At 36.8% G+C, this 26,961-nt stretch overlaps 1 protein-coding gene across 1 annotated transcript in view; it reads left to right on the top strand.

The window, feature by feature from the left end:
- The window catches only part of EPHA5 (EPH receptor A5), a gene marked incomplete at its 5' end in the record, with an annotated part of 78,518 nt that overhangs the window by 41,488 nt on the left and 10,069 nt on the right, over window positions 1–26,961 (top strand). Inside the window, 3 exons of the mRNA XM_019634582.1 lie at window positions 18,051–18,112; window positions 19,613–19,822; window positions 22,684–22,833. Coding sequence (XP_019490127.1) covers window positions 18,051–18,112; window positions 19,613–19,822; window positions 22,684–22,833 — 422 coding nt within the window. The remainder of the gene's footprint in view (window positions 1–18,050; window positions 18,113–19,612; window positions 19,823–22,683; window positions 22,834–26,961) is intronic.

The raw sequence follows: 26,961 nt of genomic DNA, 5'->3' as shown, positions 1-26,961 counted from the left end.
TTGATTTCCTAGTATTTTGTTTAGAATTTTTGTGTTTGTATTAATCAGAGATACTGTCCTGTAGTTTTATTTTTTGTGTTATCCTTACCAGGTTTTGATATCATGGTAATGTCGGTCTCATAAAATGGTTGGGAAATTATTGCCTTTTCAATTTTTTGGAGTTTGAGGAGGAGATGTATTACATTTTCTTTGAATGTTTGGTACAATTCACTAGGGAAGCCATCTGGTCCTGGACTTTTGCTTTTGGGGAGGTTTTGGATGATTGTTTCAATGTCGTTACTATTGATCAGTGTATTTAGATTTTCTAGTTCTTCATGATTCGGTCTAGGAAGGTTATGCATTTCTAAGAACTTGTCCATTTCTCCTAGGTTATCGAATTTAATGTAGTTCTTCATAATATTCTTATATGATATTTGTATTTCAGAGGTATCTGTCATCACTTCTACTCTTTCATTTCTGATTTTATTTGTGTCTTTTCTCTTTTTATCTTAGTGAGCCTAGCCAAGGGTTGTAAATTTTATTAATCTTTTCAAAGAACTTTTGTTGCATTAATTTGTTCTATTGCCTTCATGTGTTTTCTATTTCCTTTAATTCTACTCTAATGTTAATATGCTCTTCCTTTTTCTGACATTGGGTTTCATTCATTCTTTATTTTCTAGTTTTTAAAATGTAATGTTAGGTTGTTCATTTGGGATTTTTCTTGTTTCTTGAGATAGTCCTGTAATGATATAAATTTTCCTCTTAATACTGCTTTTGCCACATCCTGTTATGTTTGGTATGATGTATTTTTATTCTCATTTGTTTCTATGTATCTTTTGATCTCTCCTCTTATTTCTTATTTGACCCAGTCATTTTTTAGTAGCATGCTGTTTAATCTCCATGTATTTGTGGTTTTTCCCACTTTCTTTTTATAGATGATCTCCAATTTCAAAGCACTGTGGTCAGAGAATATGTTTGGTATGATTTCAGTCTTCTTAAATTTGCTGAGGCTAGTTTTGTGTTCCAACATGTGGTGTATCTGTGAGAATGTTCAAATGTGCACTAGGGAAGAATATACAATATGACATTCTGGGATGAAAGGCTCTGTAAATGTCAATTATGACTATTTGGTCTAATGTGTCATTTAAGACACATATTTTCTTACTGATTTTCTGTTTGGATGATCAATCCATAGCTGTCAATGGTGTATTTAGGTCCACTAGTATGATTGTGTTTTTGTCAGTTTCTCACTTTAGTTCTGTTAGTATTGGGTTGTCAGAAAAGTCGGGATGCATTTTTGCAATGAAAAACAGAAAAACTATGTCATGACTTTTCTGACAGCCCAATAGTTGCTTTATATATTTTAGTTCTCGCTGATTGGGAGCATGTATATTGATGAGTGGTTACCATTAAGTTTATGTAAAATAAAGTTGCATACATACAGTAATCCTTTTTCTCCGGCATGCATCTTATCCCAGTTCCCCTTTGCAAATTCAGACCTTTACTCTCTCCCCTTTTATGTTTTCGTTGTCACAAATTATCCCTTTATGCTGTGAGTATTTTTGAGTTGCAATAGCAAATTGTCTTCTTCTCATTTTCCTTTTTTCTGTTTTTATCTTCTTTACCCTTTATGTTATGTTTAAGTGTATAGTGGCAAATTCTGTGTAGGGGTTGCTATTCCCTGCTTCTGTCTGTTTGTTAGTAATCTTGCTCATGGTTTTGTACCCTTTTGTCTTCTTGTTTCAGGTCTGATAGCCTGCTTCAGTATTACCTGTAATGCAAGCCTTGTGGTAGAAAATTCCCTCACCTTCTGTATGTCTAGAGGGGTCTTTATTTCTCCTTCATATCTAAAGGATAACTTTGCAGGAAACATTATTCTTGGCTGGTAATTTTTTCTTTTAATAGTTTGAATATTTGATTCCACTCCCTTCTGGCTTGTAGAGTTTTTAATGAAAAGTCTAATGGGCTTTCTTTTATTGGTTACCATCTTCTATTTCCTGGCTGCCTTGAGAATTCTTTCTTCATTGTTAATTTTTGATAGCTTCAACATAATGTGCCTTGGAGAAGGCCTGTTAGGATTAAGGTAATTAGGTATCTTGTTTGCTTCTTGAATTCAAGGATCCAGTTCTTTCCATAGGTTTGGGAAGTTCTTGTTGACTTTTTGTTTGAATAGACTCTCTGTGCCAGTCTCCCTCTCATTTCCTTCTGGTATACCTGTTATTCTTATACCACTCCTTCTGATGGAGTCAGATAGTACTTGTTCAGTTCTTTCAAAAAAAATTTTTTTAACTCTTAAGTCTCTCTCTCTTCTTCTATCTGTGTCATTTCCAGATTTCTATCTTTGGTATCACTAATTTCTTTTCCTTCTCTGGTCAGCTCTACATCCTAAGCTGGCTCTTTTCATTCGTCTTCTCTTTTATTGAGTTCTTAATCTCCAGAATTTTTTTTTATTATTTCAATCTCTTTGGTAAAATATTCATTTTGTTTTTAATTTTATTTCTGAGTTCATTAAACTGCCTATCTCAGTTTTCCTGAATCTCGTTGAGTTTTTTTTAGAAAGGTAATCTTGAATTCTTGTCATTTAAGTCACATATTTTCATGTCTTTAAGTTTGTGAACTCACCCTAGAAAAAGTGCTACATACCTCATTGCTGAACATTACTATGGTCACCTTCGAAGTACTCTCCTTGTGAAGCTATGCACCGATGCCAGTGCCGAGTCCACCCTTCAAAGCAATTTTGGAACTCTTTTCCTAGAATGGCCATCAGAGCTGTCGTCATATGACCCTTGGTGTCCTGCATGTCATCCAAATATGTTCCTTTTAATATTTCCTTTATCTCTGGGTAAAGAAAGAAGTCATTCAGGATCAGATCAGGTGATTAGGGAGGGTGTTCCAATACAGGTATTTGTTTCCTGGTTAAAGACTTCCTCACAGACTGCCAGGTGAGCTGACACATTGTTGTGATGCAAGAGACATGAATTGTTGGCAAAAACTTCAGATAATCCAACTTTTTCACACAGCCTTTTCAGCACTTCCAAATAGTAAATTTGGTTAACTCTTTGTCCAGTTGGTACAGATTCATAATAAATAACCCCTCTGATATCAAAAAAGGTTAGCAACATTGTTGCAACAAGTTCACGAACTTAATTGTCAGACCTTGTATTTTCTGGGGATTCTGAAATTTTCTTTCTGAGTTTCTTTGTTACTTGGTTATTTGTGGCAATTAATGCATTGTTTCTCTTCCTGGACATCTATAGGAGTGAATCCTGCAGCAGGTTGATAGGAAAAGGTCTTTCTTTTTCCTTCTAGTAAGTAGCGCTGGATTGTTTTATTTTCTCTCATGCTGGAGAGTTTGGTTTTCTCTTGAGCTTTTCTGGCTTCTCATGTGGTGGGAGATCCCCTGGGGAGGTGAACTTCTCCTTTGTGTTCAGATCGCTTCAGTCTCAGGGCACCACCCCTATGGAAGGATGTGGTGGATGATGGGGTTGTGACTTTCTGAAATTCCAGTGCTGCCCCTGCAGCCAGATTCTGAGATGTGCACCTCAATATCCCTGATTGCCCCCACTGCAATCAGCTGCAAAAAGTGGGGCAAGGTGGGCTGGGAGAGGTGGCTGGTGTGGTTGTGGCTTTGTTATCTTCCGAGCAATGGTGACTGACAGACCACAGCTGCCTTGCCCCTATAGCTCTTCCTTTGTCACTGGAATTAGCTGCACTGTGCATCTGCTGAGCAGGAACTCTCTCCACTTCTCAGGGCTGTAGATATTCTGTTTTTTAATCTGACACTGCTACTGTTTTGTTTGTTTATTTGTTTGTTTGTTTTTTCCCCTGGGGCCCATTGCTAACACTGGGACGGTGTGGGGTAGGTGAGCACTGGGGGGTGGAGTGGGGGTGAGGGGGGTAGGCAGCCAGGCTGCATGGCTTTGTTTTCTCCCTAGCGGTGATGGCTGTTACACCACATTTGTTGATAGCACTTCTATATTTGGTCTTTGCCCAAGGTTCAGCCATGTTATATGCTGATTACTCAGGCAGGAATGCTTGGGGTCACAGAGAGTATATCTTCAATCTCAATCCTCCCCTCTCCTGGGCCCACAGTGAGCTCTAAGCTGCATCCCATTACCCCCATCTCTTCATTTCTCCCTTCCCTTCTCCCCTCTTTGCCCCGATTCACCACCCTTCAGATATTTCCATGTGTAAATCTCTCAGAGGTATGTGTGTGATATGCAGGAAACCCTTTGTTGAATTATGGTTGTTCAATTTGTTGTAACTTCAAGGGGAGATAATCAAGGAGCACCCCTCACATCACCATGTTTCTCAAGAGTCTCATAGTTATGTTTCTTAATCCAGGATCATGTACAAATAAACTTAGTTCTATATTACTAATAAATATAAACAAAATATTAGAGGAGTATCTCCTTATTTCTTTATGTCTGAGGAGATTGTACATTCAATGACAATTGATTATTTAAGTTGTCAGACAATTCTGACTTGTATAAATTTGTAATTATTTTTTAGGCATAATATTTCATTCTAATATAGTCTCTTCTTTTTTTCCAGGGCCTTGTTATATATTTCCCAAGGCTTTTTCAAGTCTTCAAACCAGTGTCCCCATTTTGGTATTTTCCCACATCAGTTTATTCCACACCTACTGTCCTTATGTAGATTTTACTAAATTACTGCTTTCCTCTCATGCTTTGTCACCAAACAAGCTAACAAACCAAGCAAAATACATATACAGTAATGCCTCGGTTTGCGAGCATAATTCGTTCTGGAAACAACTCGTATTGCAAGACATCGCTCATTTACCAAGTTAAATGTGTTATTAGGTTGGTGCAAAAGTAATAGCTGTTTTTGCTATGACAAGCAATGGCAAAAAAAAAAAATGCTGTTACTTTTGCACCAACCTGATAGAAATGTTTGCTCGTCCTGCGGAACACTTGGAAACTGAGTTACTCGCAATCCAAGATTTTACTGTACTTTGATGGTTAACCTGATATAATTTGGCTATATCTCCATGTTCCACTATTTCTTTTCCAGACAACTCTACCCGGTTCTGGTTCTGTCCCTTTGAGATACTTTCCTTATAGGTAAAATATCCTCTCCACTTTCTTTAGCTCTACGTTATCTCAAGTTTAATTCAGATTTGACCTTCTCCATGAGATCTGTGTTATTTACCTTCATTTGTCCTTCTAGCCTCAGTGTCTGCCTGGCAGGGAGTAGGCACTCAGTAATGTTGAATAGCTAAGTAAAGGAAAGCTTCCCAGTTCTACATTAGAATACAAGCTTCAAAGAGCAGAGGTTTTCGTTTCACTCTCTTGTGTGTTCTTGTGTGCATTATTTCACGTATTTGTTGAATGAACGAATTCACAGTCAGAGGCAATCTTATAAATTCTAGTTACATTTTTCTGCACTTTATTATGCTGCATATTATATCACAGTTATATCTCTGTGTGTTTTATCAGCCTTACCATACAACTAGCTTCTTGAAACTGATATATGTTTATAGCCATCTCATCCCCCATTGTCTATCACAGGACTAGAGACATTACCTAATTTTAAAAGGACATAAAGGGGGCCGGCCGAGTGGCGCGATGGTTAAGAACTGGTTTGGGACACCAGAGGGCCCCGGTTCGGATCCCACATATGAGGGCCAGTGACACTGCCCTCTACAGCTAAGATGCTGAACGACAGCTCAACCTGGAGCTGGGCTGCCATGAATCGCCGGCAACGGCATAGGCTGCAGCCCCTGTGGCAGTGGGTTGCCATGGGCTACCATGTGTAGCCAGCAGCCAGCGTGTGTAGCCAGCAGCCAGCGTGAGCGGCCAGCAGCCGCAGTGAGCGGCCGTCCAGAAGCCGGCGACTGATCTGCCTCACCTGGGAAGAGCGCAGTGATGGTGCCAACTTGGGCCAGTGAAGCAACGTCCTCCACAACTAGACTGAAGAACAAAACGACAGCAACTTGTCTGTTCCCCTTCCCCCAATTCCCCAGCACTGTTCCCCTCCCCCCAATACCCCAATAAAAATCTTAAAAAAAAATAAATAAATAAAAAAAATAAAAGGACATAAAGGATATTAAATGAGTGAATGACTAAATTACAGTCATGTAATTTTTTAAATTAATTAGGGTGGTATAGAGTTTATATTTTAATTTTAAAAATTTGTTCTGTAAAACCATGGGTGTATTAGAAAACAATTAAAATTCATATAAAGAAAATTGCATGAGACTCTTTTTATAGAATATTGCATATAAGTTATTACTACCACTAATCATTAACATTACTTTAAGAGTTTACTAAGCTTAATGCTGTTTATATATTATCTTCTTTAATCTGCACAATAATGCTATCCTGTAGTTACTAGTATGTTTTCTCATTTTACAGTTGGGAAAAATTAACTTTAAAGAGGTTAAATACCTTATCCAATGTCATAAAACTAGCATAGAATAATGCTAGATTTTAAAACAGCTCTATATGACTTCAAAACCTAAGCTCTTAAACAGTGTATATTAACAACCTTGTATTTCATCATTCAGTATATATTTGACAAGAACATTTATTTAAGAGGTATTAATTGATCACCTAATAATACATGTCTATCCCCACTAATAGCGGGATGCAGCAGAGATAAACAGACCGAATCGCTGCCTGGATTGAGCTTATTTTTGAGTAGAGGAGATAGAAACTAAATGAACACATAGATTTATAATATAATAAGTGGATATATAACATTAAATAGAGAAAATTAAGCTAGGTTAGGAGAGTAGGGATTGTTCTATCGAGGGTTGGTGGTTTCTATTTTACTTAGAGAAAGACTTCTCTGATAAGATTTGAATAAAGTGAAGGTGTGGACAGAGTGTTATAGGAAGAAGGACCAGCAAGACTCAAATAAAACTTACATAGAATGTTCAAGAAACATCACGAATGCCAATCAATATTGCTTCAGTGGAATGAATGAGAGGGGTGTGTTAAGAGCTTAACCTAACGATGTAGTAGGAGGAAAGATAATGTAAGAACTCTTTGGTCCTTGTAAAAACAATCTCTTTTTATGGGCTTTGGAACCTTTAGAGCCAATGTGATGGAATCTGATTTCTTATGGGCTTTGGAACCGTTAGAGCCAAGATATGATGGAGTCTGATTTCTACATTAACCAGATCATTCTGGCTACTGTATTAGTATAGATGGTAGGAGCCAGTGTTTAATCTGGGAGCAGTAAGGTGGCTACTGACATTATTCATGTCTCATTATGAATTAGATCAGGGTAGTGATCTAACAAGATGGAGAGCAGCTGTTGAATTTTGCAGATATTTTGAAGGCAATTGTAATAAGACTTGCTATGGTTTGGAATTGGAGTGTGAGGAAAAGAGAGGAGTCAAGGATAATTATAAATTATTTGACCTGGGTACCTTGAAGAAACGAATTATAGGAGGGAGCATAGAAGGAGCAAGTCTGTGGTTGGTAATCAATCAGTAGTGCAGTTGTGGATAAGTTAAAATTGAGATAAACATAAGCATCAAGTTACACATGTTGTGTGTAATGTGTGATTCACCTTTAGTCCTGAAAAGTATAAATTAAAATGTTTGAAGTATGAGTATGCTTGCATTTTTCATCTTCCATTTTACAAGAGGAAATAAATGGTATAAACCAGTGATAAACCATGATATAAATAAACAACTTTAAAATTAAAGTAGAAACAGAAGTCAGCTTATTAATTTGGTACGTTTTTTCTTTGTTGGGGCATAGATAGAGGTAAAATAAATACACCTAAAATAATTTTTAGAGATTTCCAAGTGTTCTTTCTGATAAAATCTAAATCCCAATCACCTGAAAGAATACATATCTATAGAAACAGATTTACTGGCTCATAAATTGACTATTAGTAAATCCAATGTTGTGTTTTAAAGTTATTTTCATTATTAACAAAACAAAGCTGTGAGATTTGATAATTTTTAGCTTCCTTGCCTCCTCTGAAAATTTCTGACTCCATAACTGATTATTATCCACCTTCACTAATGTCAGAGAAATTCTAATTCACTTTTAATTTGTGAAATGAGCATCTATTCCAATGGGAAAGTTCATAGCAGTGTAAACAATATGAAATAAAAGAGAATATTATGTAAAGATTGGAATTTCTACCTGTAGAGACATTTGATATTTTCATACTCCTATCCCAATGCATGCTTTTGATTTTATCATCTTTCCCCAAATTAAAATTATATAATTTTATAAATGATTTTTCCTAAAATGTTAACCAACAAATAAGGACCATAATGGAATGAAAACATATGAGTATCCTTCTAAGTTCTAACTGCCCCATACTTTGCCCCTTTTCCCCTCATGAGCATTATTTATTTCTATACAAGCACAATATCCCATTTTTCTAGTTGATTATTATCTATAAATGATTGAATTATGATATTTGCATTATCCCATGTTTCCTTTGGGTAAAAATTAAAATGTCAAACAGCTACAAGTGTTAGTATACTAAATGGTTTACAATCCAAATAGAATAGCTTAATGATATAAGACTATAGATGTATAAGCACAGGCTTACTTTTAATTATTTACAAGTCTTGTAAAATGTTTTCAAGAGAAACCCAGTGGTGATTATTTTCCAGTGAATTACAATGCTTCCAAATCAAATGCTTCTTATAGCTCTAAGTGGTACCGTGTATTTGTTGGTGAGTTAATGGTTTTAGAAAAATGGGTGGTAGCAATGCAAATAAAATAATCAGCCCAGATTTAGCTGCAACTCTTGTGATGTGGCCTAGTTCAGTGTTTCTCAAAATTTGGTGTGCCTCTTTGGGTATTGTTAAAATGCAGACTCTGTTTCAATAGATTGGGTTGGGAACTGACATTGTGCATTTCTAACAAGCTCCCAGGTGATAGCTATGCTACTTGTCAGAGGCCACACTCTGAAAACCAAGGGCTAGAGCAACATTCCCCAAAGTTTGTTTCATCTAACTTTGAGATATCTTATGGAAAAAGATTGAATTACCAAGAGTGGACTACTCTCTTCTCCTGGATTTGTGATGGACATTAGCACCAAAAATCACATACTAGCCAAACAAACTAATTTTTATTTCATTATGATAGATAAAAACCCACATATGAGATCTACCTTCTTAAATTTTTAAGTGTTCAGTACAGTGTTGTTAATTATAAGAACAATGTTGTAAAGCTGATCTCTTGAACTTTCTCATATTACCTAACTGAAACTCTGTACTCATTGAACAGCCACTCTTCCTTTCTTCCCCACCCCGCATCTCACGCCCAACCACCTTTCTACTTTCTGCTTCTATGGTTTTGACTACTATAGATACCTCATACAAGTAGAATCCAAGGCCATTTCACTGTAGAACACTTCAGAACACTCAGAACATATATAAGTAATGATATGTAAGAATATATCATATATTGAAAGAAGCTGAATTCCTACCCGATCTGCCATCAGTGGTTGACTAGTTCGATATGGCATAGTCATGAAAATCAAGCTTGTTTTAACACAAAAGAGTAAATATGTGTAAAATTAAAAAAAATAATTAAAATAAATATTTGAAATTATAGGCATCATAGTATGCAGGACAAGAAAACGACTTTTTTAGTCAGATAGACATAATTTTGATTTCCAGTTTTGCTTCTTATATAACTTGCTCTACTCAACCCAAGTAATATATTGAATCCTTCTAAGCCTCACTTTCTTTCTTTGAAAAATGTCTTTCATAATATCACTCTTATAGAATTTTAGTAACAATTAAAAATAACATTGTGCCTTATAAAGAGAAGAAAATAAATCAATCAATTATAGCTCTTTTATGATTATCAATAACAAACATGAATTCCACAAATAATGTGTTTCTATTACTACTTAGACTCTGCCTCGGCTGGGTTTTCAGTAAATAATATAAAGAGATATAAAAACTCTAGTCTGTGATTAAAATCATGTTTTGACATGCTTTATGAGCTCTCTTTATATGGGTTTTTGGTAATATGCTTTCAAAATTATTGGAAGATCTACTCTTTGTCTGTACTTCAAGCTGGATAATGGAAAATAATTTATAGAGTTTTATTGAATTTACAAGGGCTAGAGTAAGCCATGTTAATTATTGCTGTGTCATTCTTGTAGGCTCGCAGGAACTGAGACAAAACATAAGCCAAACTAAATCTAATTAGCATTAAAATGATTCAAGCATGAAATATAATCAAATGGGTCCTGAAATATCTTATTCTTATCAAGAAAAGAAGATCATGCTTGTTTGCAAGCATTTATTTTAAGTGCTTTTCCCCCATTTTCTGAACTATGAAAAGGGTTTTAGGTCCCTATCATATTTCTCAAATAACATTTTTGTTATTGACATTACGACCTACATTGTCATAAATAATTAACCTGACTTTTCGAAATAGGTGATGCTAGCCGAGCTATATAATCTTACTGGATGAACATCAGGTACCCATCTCTCTAAAAAGTAATCATTTTCTTTCCAAATATATATTATTAAATGTCAATATGTTTTCTGATCAGTTCATTCTCTTTAGAGTATAAATTCTTTCTTCTAAATTCAGTGAATTTGGGTTGAATTTAAGGAACAAAGTTACCTATGAAAGATATTTTTACGTGGAATTCCATCCAATTCCTGCTCAGTATACCTTGGGTGAGCAGTAATAAATATTTACCACTGACCCATAACTGTACAAAGAGAGTCTAAAAAGTTACAGGATATGCAGAAAGAAAAAATCTAGGAAAAGAGAAAAGAAGGAAACAAAGTTTTGTAGGTAAAACTATAGGGAAAGTGCCACAGACATAAAGGACTGGGGTAGAGTAGATAATGATAGACATAGATTAGGGTTTCACTTTGATGGACAAGGCATCTGCTCAGATGGTATGAACTGAGAGGTGCCAATGAAGGAAAGCTAAGGCTATATTTCCTGGATATCCACTAGAATTTGGTTTGGTTCTTCCCATTCTTTATACTATGACAACGCCCTCAATGGATTTATCTAAGTGAGAGAAGAAATTAGGCAGAGCCAGAGTCAAAGAGACACATAGGAAAGATTCCTGGAATCACAGGCTGATGCCAGACAATGTAGGCATTCTTCTAGTTTGATCAGGGCTAATGTTCAGGAAGTACATACACTTTTGACACTAAATCTGTAAACTTATTGAAATATTTGTATAGTTTTTTATTAAAAGTCAGTTCCAGGGTTACCCACATATCCCCTTTACCTGCTTACTTAGCTTCAACCTTGGGTACTTTTGAATTCCCTAAACCAGACAAATGACAGGTGTTTTCTGGTACAGCAGAACATTCAACCATTATGGCTGGTGTAACTTCTATCACATAGGTACCTGTGACAAAGCAGTTATCAAATACTATGCCTTTCACCCTTGGAGAAGTATAATAGTTCTAAACTTTTGGAAGAAGAATAGCATCAACATAAACAAAATGCTGAAATGGACTCTGACATGTAAGAATGGGACCTAAAGGTCCCAAATCAGAATTTTGCCTCTTTTAGAGTGTGAAGTCCAGGAAAATTGGTGTGGCCATATCATTAAAATAAGGTTATAATGGAAGCATTTCTCTCTATATTCATGGACTTAGGTTGCAATTACACTAAGGAGAAAAATATTTATAATCTTATTTACTCTTATACTGTCAGAAACATTTACAAATACAATATGAATCTTTCCTTAAAAAAAAAAAAAGCTATGGTATTGTATTTCCAGTCAGTTTTAAAATCAGTATTCCCCCAACTCATCTCCTGTCACTTCCTGATTTACAAAGAAAAAAATCCAGGGCTCTACAAAAAATTCAAATATATGGCAATATTTGAACTTCATGGGCTCTTTTATGACAAGATCCCTTGGCACATGCTGCCTCCTCTTTCTGGAATATCTGTCACCTTTTGTTACACCAGTGACCCCTTTCAGTCTTCAAAGTTCAGATTAAATGACATCTCCAATGCATATTCTTGGCATATGTGGTGTTTCAGCCAACATAGGCATCTATAATCATATGCCAAATGAATTATTTTAGACAAACTTTTTTTTTATAATTTTTATAAGCTTTAGAGAAGAGGAAAGAGATGTGTGGGCCTTTGTAATATACTTGGCACATCCTGTTGAAAGATATAATTCCTAAATTTTTTTAAAAGGTTTTTATTAAAATATAGCTAACATATGATATTATATTAGTTTCAGGTATACACAATAGTTATTCAACATTTGTATACCTAAAGAATTGATCACCATGATAATCCCAGTAACTACATGACACTGTATGATGCTATCACAATACTATTGGCTATATTCCCTATTTTGTACATTACATCCCCATGACTTATTTGTTTTATGCCTGGAAATTTAGACCTCTTATTACCTTTCACTTTTTTAAGTTTTCAATTACAGTTGATATTCAATATTATTTTATATTAATTTCAAGTGTACAGCATAGTGGTTAGATATTTATACAATTTAAGAAGTGATCCCCCTGACTAGTCTAGTACCCACCTGGAACTATACATAATTATTACCATATTATTGACTATATTCCCTATGCTTTATTTTACATCCCCAGGATTATTTTGTAACTACCAATTTGTACTTCTTAATGCCTTTGCCTTTTTCACCCTGTCCACTGTACCCCCTCCCATCTATCACCCCAATAAATCTAGTACCCATCTGACACCATACATATTTATTACAATATTATTGACTGTATTCTTTTTTGCTGTACCCTACATCCCCATGACTACTTTGTAACAACCAATTTGTGCTTCTGAAGCCCTTCCCCTTTTTCAATCTTTTCCAACCCTCCTCCTGTCTGGTAACTATCACAATGTTCTCTGTATCTATGAGTTTGTTTATGTTTTTTTATTTGTTTATTTTGTTCTTTAGATTCAACACATGAGTGAAATCACACTGCATCTGTCTTTCAATGTCTGACATATTGCACTCAGCAAAATTCCCTCAAGGTCCATCCATGCCACTGTAGATGGCAAGAACCCATTCCCTTCCATGTCTAAGCAATATTCCATTGTATATATGTAACACCCTCTTTTTATGCATTCTTCCATCTACGGACACCCAGGTTGCCTTTACTTTTGGGCCACTGTAAACAATATTGTACTGAACATATGGATGCACACATCCCCTTGAAGTAGTGTTTAGGTTTCTTCAGATAATTACCCAGAAGTGGGATTACTAGGTCCTTCTTTGTCTCTTATTATAGCCTTTATTTTAAAGTCTATTTTGTCTGGTATAAGCATTGCTACCACAGCTTGCTTGATTGCTTGCTTACTTTCTTTATTTTTTTTTTAAAGATTGTATTTGGAAATTGGAGAAGGGGAACATTGTTGGGGAATTGGGGAAGGGGAACAGCCAAGTTATTGTCCTTCAGTTTTAGTTGTGGAGGGCGCAGCTAGCTCAGCTCTAAGTCCAGTCACCATTCAGCCACCGTGGGCAGCTCATGGTGCCATGTTTAATCTTAGTTGTGGGTGGGCGTAGTCCTCCATCTCATGCGGGAGTCTAACTGAAACCTTGCTGTTAGAAGCACGTGCTCTCACCAGCTGAGCCATCCTGCCATCTGTTGTCAGCTCAGCAGCAGCTCAGTTCAGGCACAGTGTCACTGGCCCATGTAAGAACTGAACCCGCGACCCTATTGCTCAGAGCTCGCGCACTTAAATATTTTTTTCCCATCACTTTCCTTTCAGTCTGTGTGTGTCTTTTGACTGGAAGTGAGTCTCTTGTAGGCAGCATATGTGAAGGTCTTGTTTTCTTATCCATGCAGTCACCTATCTTTTGAGTGGAGCACTTAATCCATTTACATTAAAGTAATTGTCAATAGATATGTAGTTATTGCCATTTATTATTTATAGTTTTTATCTTCCTCCCCCCCCATCTTAAAGAAGTTCCTCTGACATTCCTTGTAATACTGGTTTGATGGTCAGGAATTCCATTAGATTTTTCTGGGTACAGTAATCTTGGTTTTAGGTACTTGTTTTTCATCACATTGAATATTTACTGCCAATCTCTTCTGGCTTGCAAAGTTTCTGTTGACAAATCAGCTGACAGTCTTATTGGCGCTCCCTTGTAGGAAACTAACTGCTTTTCTCTTGCTGTTTTTAAGATTCTTTGTTTGTCTTTAACCTTTGGCATTTTAATTATGATGTGTGGGTCTGTTTGGGTTCATCTTGTTAGGGACACTGTGCTACCTGGTCTTGTATGTCTATTTCCTTCACCGTGTTAGGGAAGCTTTCAGTCATTATTTCTTCAAATAGGTTTTCAATTCCTTGCTCTCTCGTCTCCTTCTTGTGCCCCTATAGTACAAATGTTGGCATGCTTGATATTGTCCTAGAGGCCTCTTAAACTCTCCCCATTTTTTTGGATTCTTTTTTTTTTTTGCTGTTGTGATTGGGTGTTTTTTGCTACTTCACCTTCCAAATTGCTGATTCAATCCTCTGCCTCATCTTATCTACTGTTGATTCCCTCTAATATAGTCTTCAATTCATTTATTGTATTCTTTATTTCTGACTGGTTCTTTTTTATGTTTTCTGTCTCCAATTTTTGTGTTTCCTATCTGTTTGTTGAAGTTTTCCCTGAGATCATTGAGCATTCTTATAATCAGTCTTTGGAACTCTGCATCTGGTAGATTGCTTGTCTCCATTTTGTTGAGTTCTTTTTATGGAGCTTTGTTCTGTTCTTTTATTTGGGGCATGTTTCTTTTTTTCCCCATTTTGGCTGCCCCTCTGTGTATGTTTTTATGTATTAGTTAGGGCTGTTATGTTTCCTGGTCTTAGCAGAGTGGCCTTAGGTAGTAGGTGTTCTGTGGGGCCCAGTGGCACAGTCTCCCCCGTCACCAGAGCCGGGTGCTCCAGGTGTGTCCCTTGTGTGGATTGTGAGCCTGGGTTGCCGTTTGCATGTTAATAGGAGGGTTGACCCCCAGGCTGATTGGTTGTAAGAACTGGCTATGACTACAGTGGAGGAACTGTTGTGCAGGTGCTGATCTTACAGAGCAGGATTTGCTTTAGTGGGGCTCTGGTGCCTGCTTAATCTACCTTGTAAGTGTGTCATCCTTGGAAGTGGCTGGGTAATATCGAAGCTGGCCACTGGACCTTCCAGCCCTGGGACCCCCTTGGGACCCACTGCAGGCCAAGTTCAGCGGCAATCTGCGCCCCACCCAGGACCACCTGGCATTAGCCACTAGCAATCCGCTGCCCCCACACTGTGGTTGGCAGTACCTTGAGAGGCTGAACCGTGAACCAAGGCTGGCTGTCACTAATGCTGGGCTTAGGGCTGCTCAACCAGATGATTGCAACACGTTGAAGCCAGATGCTGCTTGTTTGGGTTTTGTGAACCTTTGAGAGATTTTAGGAAAGGCCATAGCATGAGCTAAGACAGGTTGTGTGTACAGAAAAGCCATTACAAGTGGCTTGGGTGTGCCCGAAAATTAGGTGGGCCGCGTTCTGAGGAATAACTGGGGCAGGGCTGAGGAAAGATGATGGCCAGTTTGATGGAGACACAGATTTGGCATCTGCCTGCATTTGCATGCAGGAATGGGGAAGGAAAGAAACAATGGTTTCTGCCAGCTCCTCTGTCTGGGAGAAAACTGGCCCAGTGCTGGAGCTCAGAGAGAGTGAGTCCATCGGCAAGTAAGTCCATGTGCAGTCCCTTTGAGAGTAGTGCCTGGGAATGCAGCCGCCCTCAGTCTCACTCAGCCACAATCTTTCCTGGTTTTCACAGCCAGAAGTTATGGGGACTTCTCTCCCCATCACTGGAGCCCTGGACTAGGGAGTCTGGCATGGGGTTTCCTTTGGTGGGACCTCTGCAGCTGAGATATCCCTCCTGAATTTTAATGGTCACACACGGGTGTAGAACCAGGCTGTTCCGGATCTCTGCCCCTCCTACCAGTGTTGAGGTGGCTTCTTTTGTACGTCTGTAGCTGTAGGGCTTTGGTTCAGCTAGACTTTAGGTGATTCTCAATAATGGTTGTTCTATGGTTTAGTTATCATTGATGTGATCTTAAGAGGAGGTGAGCACCACGTTTACCTATTCTACCATCTTGACTGAAAAATCTAGCACTGCTATTTATTTATTTTTTTTTTAAGATTTTTACTGGGGAATTGGGGGAAGGGGAACAGACAAGTTGCTGTCCTTTTGTTCTTCAGTCTAGTTGTGGAGGATGCCGCCTCACCGGCCCAAGTTGGCACCATCATTGCGCTCTTCCTGGGCGAGGCAGATAAGTCGCCGGCTTCTGGGCGGCCACTCGCTGCGGCTGCTGGCCGCTCACGATGGCTGCTGGCTACACACGGTAGCCCATGGCAATCCACTGCCACAGTAGCTGCAGCCTACGTCATCGCCGGTGACCCATGGCAGCCCAGCTCCAGGTTGAGCTGTTGTTCAGTATCTTAGCTGTAGAGGGCAGCGTCACTGGCCCTCATATGTGGGATCCGAACCGGGGCCCTCTGGCGTCCCAAGCCAGTTCTTAACCATTGGGCCACTCGGCCGGCCCTAAAATATTTTTTAAAAAGATAATTATCTGAGTGAGAAATAAGACTGGCCTACCTTGTTATTCTAAAGAGTGATTTATAAATGATTTTGGAATGAAAAATCATTTTTCTTCTGAGTTATTTCTTTTTTGTATGTATAATTGTCTAACTTTCTATATCTCTACTTATATTTCTAGATGATGTTGTATGAATAAATATGCAAGTTCTAATTCTATGCTTTGAATTAACCACTTCTCAAATAAACTACAGATGCCCTTATGGAGAATGCCATTTAGTGAATTATAATGCATTTCATGATTGCGTAGGGCTTGTGTTCCCTTCATAATATAAACAAGTTAATTAATAGTTGTATTAGGTAATGATTTTTCTGTCATAAGAGCTCCTTTTTCTAACCTCACAATAGTTTAATTAACACTTAAATTTTATGTAGTATACTTTTATTAAGAGTAAAGGGGCATGTTTTAAAATATAGTGAGGTTAATATGGAGCGATAAAACTAACAACCATGTTTTAGCTGTTTTTTCATTCAATAAGGATTATCTTTATCTTTCTTTTTCATTCTGTATCACAGACATATTATATACAAAGTACCATAATTTTATGGGGGATGCAATATGTTTTATTCTCTTAGCCATCTTATATCTAGCCAGGAAGTTAACCGACAAAGTTGATTGTGTATAAATGAGTAATACATGGCAAATTCTAAGTAGTAGACATTTTTCTAAGTGCCTTGGATAACCATGTGAGTTGATGGATACTCACAACAACCTATGAGGCAGTTGTCATTAATATACTAATTTTACAGATGAGAAAATTGAGGCACAGAGATAATTGATTTGCCCAAAATCACATAATAGTATGTGATTAATATGGGTTTCAGAGCCAAGCAGTGTGGCTGCAGAGCCTGTCTAGCTAATCTCTAAGCTATACTTCTATATTACACATGAAAGGAGGACCCTTTCCATCAGAAGTGATGATTGCAAGAGAAGTTTCCAGATAGCAAGAGAGATTAGAACAATGTTTTGAAGAGTGAAAAACTTTGCATTGATAGAGATTGTAAGTGTGTGGTAGAAAAGGAAAAGGGAGGTAGCCATAAAGAAAGGAGTTACGAGAATATAGAAATAAAGTTAGGAAACCACAGCATATATTCAACAGATCATAAACAAGGCAGTTATACTGGATAGGAGTTTTTATTTAGAATTGTGAGAAGATGAATATGTTTACAACACTTTACTAGGTATTATTATTTTACAGATTATATCATTATCTCCATTAAAATAATATTATTCTTCGGCTCATTTTCTACATAAATTGATTTTGACAATTGTGTATTTTTTTTATATCTTAAATATCAATCTGTTATTATCTTCGTGTTACTTTCTTCTCACCGCCCCTACCATTACACTGAGATATGACCATGTCAGGAATTTACTTGCTATTCAAAGAGGACTTTTTTTTTTTTAATGAATGTATATAATTTGGATACTAATAAAAATTTGCAGATAAACATTTTCTAAATTAGAATGCAAAATAAAAAACCAGCAGTTCATCTATCTACTGTTTTCTTTTCAGGTAAGCCAGTGATGATAGTGACAGAGTATATGGAAAATGGCTCTTTAGATACATTTTTAAAGGTAAGATTTGAGACCAGTTTAATTATTCAAAGAGTTATTTGTATGTTGGTCATGATATTGAACTTGAAATTGAGCCACTTCAAAGCTAAAGTTCTAAATAGATAGAAATACCGGCAGTTTGAATAATTACACTACAAGAAATTAACTTTGGTTTGAAAATTGTTCTCTTCAGAAAACTTCAAATTATGTATTCACAGATTTATTTACGTGTATGTTAATATGCTTGAAAAAAATAAAGAGGGAAGGAAGGAGGAAAGAAGGAAAGGAGAAAAGGAAGACTGAAAGAAAGGAAAGGAAAAAAAGAAACGTTTACTAATACTTAGTTTTCTCAAAGTATATAATATCAGGCAGAACAAGGAAAAAAGTTGAAAAGGTCTCTGGAAATTATCAACATTAAGGGGTCAAATAGGCTTATAACCCATCTGAGGGCCACTGCTTGTGCCAGTTGAGTCACCGTATGGTAATAGACAATGCTAATCCTGTATTGTCAGATCTTCTCGGTTTCAGAAAAAGCTTTTTTTTTTTTTATGTGTAAGTCTCCAAATTTTAAACATTGACAGCTCATTTTATTAATGAACATTAAGTTTGTGCTAGACAATGTAACATATTTGCAGACCTGTTTAACCTATAGGCGACAGTTTTTCACCTTCAGTATAGCGATTATTGTTATTGATTAGGGAAGGTGATGGGAAATGGCATTTTGATCATAAGAGGGGCCTGTGCATTGATGCATTGACTATGACAGGGGTCCACTGACAAGGCGAACTTCCCCTCTAATCTCCCGCCTCTACCAGATTCTGGTGCCAAATGTCTTATACATATCTTCCAGTTCTCCAGTCTCTTAAGGTCACATCATTCCTTTATTTCAAAATAAACATCAGGTGAGCCTTTTTCTGTATGTCTGCAGTAAGTTCAGTGCCCTTGACAAAGACAGCAAGCTCCCAAGGAATGATAGCGTTGTCCTGGTCATTTCCCTCCCATCTGCTACTGCAGCATCTCCCTTTATCTCCTCCAGCCATTTCTTCTTTACGCCAATATGTCTATCTCTCTAGCCTCTTTTTTTTTTTTCCCAGATTCAGGTGTACAAAACAAAGTGACAACCCCCCTCCCCCAATCCATCATCCCTCCCTACCCTTATATCATACATATCTATTACAAGCCTCTTAAAGCTCCTCGAAAATGCAGTTTTAACCCTAGGCAAGCAGCAGGTTCCAGTGATGCACACGCTCCTCTGATGACTGAGAATAAATGACTTACAATGCAGAGGACAATTAAATGAGATTTTTGACAAGGGCTTTCAAAGCGTTTATCTGCTTTGACCCAGGAGAACACTGATAAACATTACCAGGTTAACTATGTGGTTCCCAACTTTTTCTGTTTTGATAGAAATTGCACATGCATTTGGTGATGGTATTCATTTGGGCTTTGAAGGAAGATCCTTTTACATTTTCCCCCAGTGACTGGCATTGCTGAACTGATATCTCTACATTGTCTTTGCAGAAAAATGATGGGCAGTTCACTGTGATTCAGCTCGTTGGCATGCTGAGAGGCATTGCTGCGGGAATGAAGTACCTTTCAGACATGGGCTATGTGCACAGAGACCTCGCTGCCAGAAACATCTTAGTCAACAGCAACCTGGTGTGCAAGGTGTCTGACTTTGGGCTTTCCAGGGTTCTGGAAGACGATCCTGAGGCAGCCTACACCACAAGGGTAAGATCTAACAGAATGCATTTCTGAAACTGCACTAGTCACATTCCATTTTTAAAGACTTGCAAGGAAATAGCAAAAAAAGGACATTTCTCCAACATACAAAAAGAAAGAGCAAGAGAGGTGGTGGGGGATAAAAGAAATCCAGTTGATGGTCCTTGTTAGAAATCAGAAAATTTGAATATTAAACTCAGATAAGCAAAATATTCACCTTGTGAGTCTCAATAATTTATTTTTTCCAATAGATCCTGAAAGTAAAAGTGTTTAAGTTTGGAGAGAATACAACAAAGCAAAAATCATATGAAATTTTAAATGGAAAAGAAAAAGTTAAGGACTCTCCTACATTAAAGCTATATAAAGCTACACACACACACACACACACACACACACACACACACACACACACACACACAAACACAATACATGAATATATAAATATGTATAGCATTAGTGGATAGCTTGCACTCTCTGCACTATATAGTACATTCATTTGTAAAATACAAAAATATCTAAACCTACCTTTTAAGGAATCAGATGATAGGGGATAAAAGAGCTGTTCCTTCAAAAAGTTTTGATTTACTGAAGGTATGTCAATGCCTAATTACCTTTCTCACATACTATATAAACTGTTAAGCCCATATCTTTGAAAAATCGGTCACCAAGTCATATTGTCCTAATTAGCATACATCAGCACTCTTTGCCAGCAGTGTAATTGCTTCCTGTTATAAAACTGACAGTTCTTTCTGTGAAAAACTGAGTATTGGTTAAACAGAATTTTATGGGTGGCCTATGTATTGCATTTCTTGTTTAAATCCCTTATGATAAACTACATTTGATTAATTCTAAATCTTTACAATGTCATCAAGTTAGATGTCCTCAATGTTTAATAGTAATTTATCATTGTATATTTTCAACTGTACAATTTGGTTAACTTATTTCAATACAAAAGAACAGCTTTGTTGTCCCTTATTTTTATGATAGCGGTGTTACACATTTTTTTATTTAATTCAGCTTTATAGAATTACTCCTACTCATAATCTAACAACAAACTCTATTCATAGATTATAAAATTTGTATATGTTGCTTTTTTCATTGTTGCTTTATGACTCAGAGATATTTAGGGATTGTTTTATGCTGAAGATCAAGAGTAACTTATCTAGGCAAACAGTCTTCTAATGGTGAGCTTAATGAATTAATAAATTAATTCATGGGATATCAATTCCTCTTTTTCTAGACTTAATTTTCTTTGTCATTATTTGCATTAAATGAAACCTCATTTAAGAATTCTCCCGGGATTAGAGTTACACTTAACAACCTTGGCCTAAGCAAGATTAAGTTTGTAGGAAAATTCATTCCCAGAATGATTGGTTGATGTTTAGTTAAATGCATAAAGTGAATAATCAACGTCTGTGTCAAGGTATCATGCTGGGAAAGAGGGAGACGGATGGGGAAGCAAGGATCCTGAGACCCTCAAGACGTATTCCTGTGAAATGGGGCATGGTGGCAATTTGTGGAAAATGTATATACTGAGAGATAAGAAGATAGAGAACTTCAGATAGTACTGATGACCAATATGATGCTCAAAGGATTGGGAGAAACATTCTAGGTTGCAGTATAAATGAATCAACAAGCTATAATTTTAATAATATAGAATATCACAGCATATAGCCAGACCTAAGTGTGTGATATTACCTATGAATATTTTACTAACAAAAGTATGTTTCAGGAAAGTCTTCTTAAAGTGGCATTGCCATATTTCTAAGGAGCAAATAATACAAATTTGGTTTGAATAATTCAAATTAATTCAGAGAACAATTTTAAGCATTACATGAAACTCTTATTTCCTCATATGTCTTGAAACTTTGGTTCATAAAAAAGCAGTTTAGGTCCCATTTTTTATAGTATGTGAGTTAAATTATTCCCTTCTTACAAAATGGAAAGGCATGTGTTAGTCTTTTTAAGATAAAATATTCAAAAATCTATCATCTATCTATCTATCTATCTATCTATCTATCTATTCTATCTGCTCCTTTAATATATTTTTGCTTATAAATGTTTGGTTGCCTGGGGTTGCCGGCTTTTAAAAATTAAGACAAAAAAAATTCACCCTAAAAGGGGAAGGATAGACAAGTATTTATTTAGTGAACTGAGAGAGAACCTACCACACCAAATTTTTTACAATGTAAAAAATCCCAAACTTGATAATGTTGTAAGTTTTTCCCCATAATGTAATTTCAATAATTTTAAAGTGGTTGAATTAAGTGATAAACCTACCTCTTAGAGGAAAAAAAAAAGCAAAGACTAACTAAACAAACACAAAAATATTTCAGCAGCAAATAAAGAAAATAAGAGAAATCAAGTCTAAAAGAGATTGCATGATGTCAAGGAAAAGTATAACTATGCTTTTAACACATCTGCTTTTTGTGCTTGTCTTATTAACTGTTAAACATCTCAGTGTTGCATTTAGCACTGAGACATTCTACTTACAACTCCTATATTAAAGAGAAAAGCACCATGGGAATTTGAGTCTTTTATTCTCTGGTAGAAAGTCATGAAAGTATTTGTTATTGATTTGCTTAACTGTGTGTTTTCCCCCACTTAGAGCTGCCATCCTGACACTGTAATTGAGACATGGTCCTGTATGTGTTCCAGTAGTCAAACAGAATTTAAATCAGAAACCTGGACTGCCAGTTAGGAGTCAGCCTATGAGTGCTTATGAACTGATATGTGAAAAGAGACTGCATGCTGTCAAACAGATTCACTTAAAAATGCTACATCTCTTTCTAGATCTTTTCAGTGAGGCAGCAATATCCCTGGATACATTTGAAGTGTGTGAGAACTTTTTTATTCTTTTTCAATTTTAGGGAGGCAAAATTCCAATCAGATGGACTGCCCCAGAAGCTATAGCTTTCCGAAAGTTTACCTCTGCCAGTGATGTCTGGAGTTATGGAATCGTGATGTGGGAGGTTGTGTCTTACGGAGAGAGACCCTACTGGGAGATGACCAATCAAGATGTAAGTATGAAACTGTTCCCACTCAAGTTTGTTATGAAATGCTTTTGCTCTCTGTGTCAGGAGACATATATTTTTTCATTTCTGAACATGAGAGTTGCTTTATAAAATGAAATATTTTGCTTATCCTCTAATCTGTTTTGTTGTTGTTGGAATAGCCTTTATGCAGAAGCTTAAAATGAGTTAGAACAAGGGAAAGTAAGTTATTATTATATAAAAGCTCAGTCCCTTGCTAGACAGTTCCAGCTATACTGTAGTGATGTTCAACTCATTTTATGTCAGTATCATTTTCAAAGATAAAGAAAGAACCATCAAAGAATGATTACTGACAGGCAAGTTTTTATGATTTGCATTTGATAAAGGCAGCTAATATCCTAGACCCAAAGGATGGATGGTATTGATTTAATAGTGGATGCTCTTAGAGGATAAAAAGAAATAATCTGTGTTTTTATTTTTTTTTAATTTAAAAATGTAGGAAGAGCTGTACTGTCTATTTAATTTGGGGGGATAAAACAGATTTTTCCCCACATGGAAAAATAGTTCATTCTTAAAATAGTAGAATCCTAGAATTAAAGGAACCATGAAAGAATCTTCTATTCAAGTTCAGAACATTTCCTATAAGATATCATGCCTAACACATGGCTCTGGTCTGTGCTTTTGTAATTTTCCATTGTTACTATTCAATGCAACCCTTTCCATTCTGCATCCCAATTAAATTTGATATTTTCCATCAAATAACAAGAACAATGATAAAAGCAGCTAACATTTATTTAGCCCTTACTATTTGCCATACATTGTCTTAAGTGCTTTCCCAACTACTATCTCATTACTTCTTTATAAAACCAGTATATTGAAGTCTAAGCTGAAGAGTATGTTGGTTTAAAACATTTTTTTTCTGTAATGCTTTCTTTCATCCAGCTCTGTAAAATCTCTCTCTCCTCTGTCTTCAGGGGTTATCAGACAGGTACTGTATCTCTCCTATCTCATGTCCAACAGCAGTTCCATGACAGTAGTTAGGACTCACTCTCAGATATAAAAATGCAAGTCCAGTCAAAGCAGAGCCAGAGCCATATCCATTTCAAAGTGTTTTCCACAACTGCAGGGCCAGCCTGACCACTGGTACCTATATTGGGAAGAAAGAATGGTCAGATTTTTGTTCTTCCTCCTCTGCCAAAGGCTGTGTCTGGACTTCTCAAGATTTTCCTGGATAAAGAGGTGGAAAATAAGGGGCAAGACTGTTTTTATAATGTTTGACTATTGATGCCTCCTATGAGGTGGTTACCCAAACATGAATTCTCTAGTAGGGTTCATGTCTGAGCTTTCCCAGAAACCCTTGATGAGAGCCTCCTCCCTGCAAGGTCCCTAGAGAGAAGGATGTGTTCCACCTGACTTCTCCCAGTTCCTCTCACTTGCACCTGCTCCCCACCTCACAGTCTCTTACTGCAGTATACACGTGTCTGCGTCACCTGAGGGAAACACATTCTTCTTGGATGCCCTGCCAGCCTTTCCCCTTTTCAGCACTGCTGCAGGCTGCCCCAGAAAGGCTGCTTTCTTTAAATTTCCCTGGTGAGAAGCTAGGGTCACACTGCAGCATTCCCAAGGATTGCAGTTGACCCTTGACAATGAGGTGGTTCAGGGTACCAACCCCTACACAGTTGAAAATCCACATAGGAGTTTTGACTCCCCCAAACCTTAACTACTAATAGCTTACTGTGACTGGAAGCCTTACCAATAACATAAGCAGTCAGTTAACACATATTTTGTGTTATATGTATTATATACTGTATTCTTTTGATAAAACAAGCTACAGAAAAGAAAATGTTATTAAGAAAATCATAAGGAAGACAAAATACATTTGCAGTACTTACTGAAGAAATGTGCATGTAAAAGAACTTGTGCAGTTCAAACCCATGTCATTCAAGGGCTGATGGAGTCTTGCCTCTCTACAAGTATACAGCAAGACATCTAAAGTTGCTTCTTGTAGTCATCTAAAATTGCTACAATTGGTTTTCTTTGTGCTAAACTCACTTGGTTGAAGGGGAGGATGCTGACTTATATCTCTCTAAATTTGGGAGAACATAGTACCTGTTGTCTGCCCCTCTAAGATTTTAGGGGCAGGACTATGATAAAAATATCACTGAACTCTTGGTATACCAGAGGTGCCAAAAAATGTATACAAGTGGACACTTTGGTCAGTATTGCTCAAGCAGTAGTTCACCATAATCAGAAGTGTCTGGAAACTGACGGTAACCACTTTGAGCACCTCTTGTAATTGCAGAAGTCAAACATGACTTGTATTCATCTTTTGTTATAGGTATATATTGAATATTATAATATATACCTATACAGTTTAATACAGTTTTTTTCCTTTCTTAAAATGTATGTACTTTTTTTGGCACCCTCTGTAGATTTAACAAACCACCAGAGAGATATTATTATTCCTGTTTTGCAGATAAGAAACTAAACCTTGGAAAAATTAAATGACTTTCTTACAGTCACAAAAATAATAAAAGTTATAGCAGAAATTTCAAGCTGGTTCACATTTTGTGTACCTAGCCACTGCACTGTCTCCAACTGAATCAATGTCTACTTCTTCCCTTTCATTTTCAGTCAGTGATCCTGGATCACCCTTCTAATTGAATGTAAGACATTCAGTTCAGCATTGAATGATTTCTCTGGATTGATGTAGTCTAGACGAAGAGTAGACCTATTTGCTACTTTCTGTTCTCCAGATAAATGCCAACTGCTAATCTGAGCTGCAGAGCACTTCTTGGTTTGACTTCTGTCTTGTCTTAAGGCTCATTTCAATGCCATGCTTTCCTTTAGTTTTTGTGAAGAAATTTTATTCTGTCTTGCCAGCAAGGCTTTTCACTTAAGGAAAACATGTGTCCCTTATTTGCCTAGTTAACTCCTTCTCTCACTTGAGGTATTTTGAATTCTGATTCTGTCACTCAGAATTACCAGTCTTTCCCAACTATGCGTATGATGCTAGTATGTGTAGCAGCATCATCCACGTTTGGCAGTTATTCCTGAGGTAGTTTTATGTGTCGTAAGTAAAATTACAGACCAAAGTAGAACATGACGCCAGGTGAATTTTCCTAGTGTTTCTGCTGACCTTGACTGGCTTTGCTCATTTTCCTTGGGGTTGGCTGCTCTGTACCTGGCTTTGCTCCACCTGGCTTCCAGCTTCCGCTGGAGACCGGATATTAGCTCATTTGCCAACTGAGTGAAGGGCAAGAATGAGCCCAAATGCTCCCAAGCCTGGAACATATCTGCTAAAACCCACTGGCCAATCCTGTAATCAGAGGATCAGTCCATTCCACTGCTTGTTGTGAGTGGACAGTATAAAGTTACATGGAGAAGGACATAGAAGCAAAGAGGTGTGAAAGGTTTGGGCTACATTTTTTTCCTGATTTCAGCCTTTGAGAATCTTGATACGCTTCCAGATAACTTTATTTCAAACTATTTTTTTTAAATACAAGGGAATGCCGAAGTAATATTTTCAGGAACTTATAAAAATAAAAACAAACATTCTGACTTGAGGCTTTCTAAGAATCTAAATGAGGTTTAGAGAAAATGATTACATAGTTACAGATCTTTCTAAAATATCTGCCATTAATAGCGTGTCGAATGCTTGCTTTTTATTTCCTCAGCAAGTTCATGATCATTAATGGCATTTAGTTTTTAGATATAACACTAAGTTTGATAAGCCTTAATTTCTATATAAATGTGTATCCAATAACATGACATATCTACTATATTTGCAAATCATGATTACTTAATATCTTTTGAAAAAAATTATCAAAGCACAAAGTAGAAGTACTGATTTGGCAGTTTTGAATGATATATTCCATAATCTCCACATTCTAGATCCTATCTGATTCTAAAAGGGTTTTGCTACCCTGAAAATGTTACATTACCAAGACATTCAGAGTCATCTAAATCTCTCAAAGATCTTTTGCTGTGTCAGGGAGACAGAATGCTGTAGTAGGTTTCTTTTGATTTAGGATTGCCTCTGTCATCACAGAGAAAAATCATAACAACACATAAAAAAATAAACTAGAAGGACTAGGATGATTGAGGTAAATACCAGATCATGAACTCTGATTCAAGCTTGGGAAGCTAAGATAA

Source organism: Hipposideros armiger, unplaced genomic scaffold (assembly GCF_001890085.2).
Source record: "Hipposideros armiger isolate ML-2016 unplaced genomic scaffold, ASM189008v1 scaffold_1753, whole genome shotgun sequence".
NCBI classification, from domain to species: Eukaryota; Metazoa; Chordata; class Mammalia; order Chiroptera; family Hipposideridae; genus Hipposideros; species Hipposideros armiger.
The sequence above is the reverse complement of the archived record's forward strand: the minus strand, read 5'-3'. Positions and strand labels throughout refer to the sequence as shown.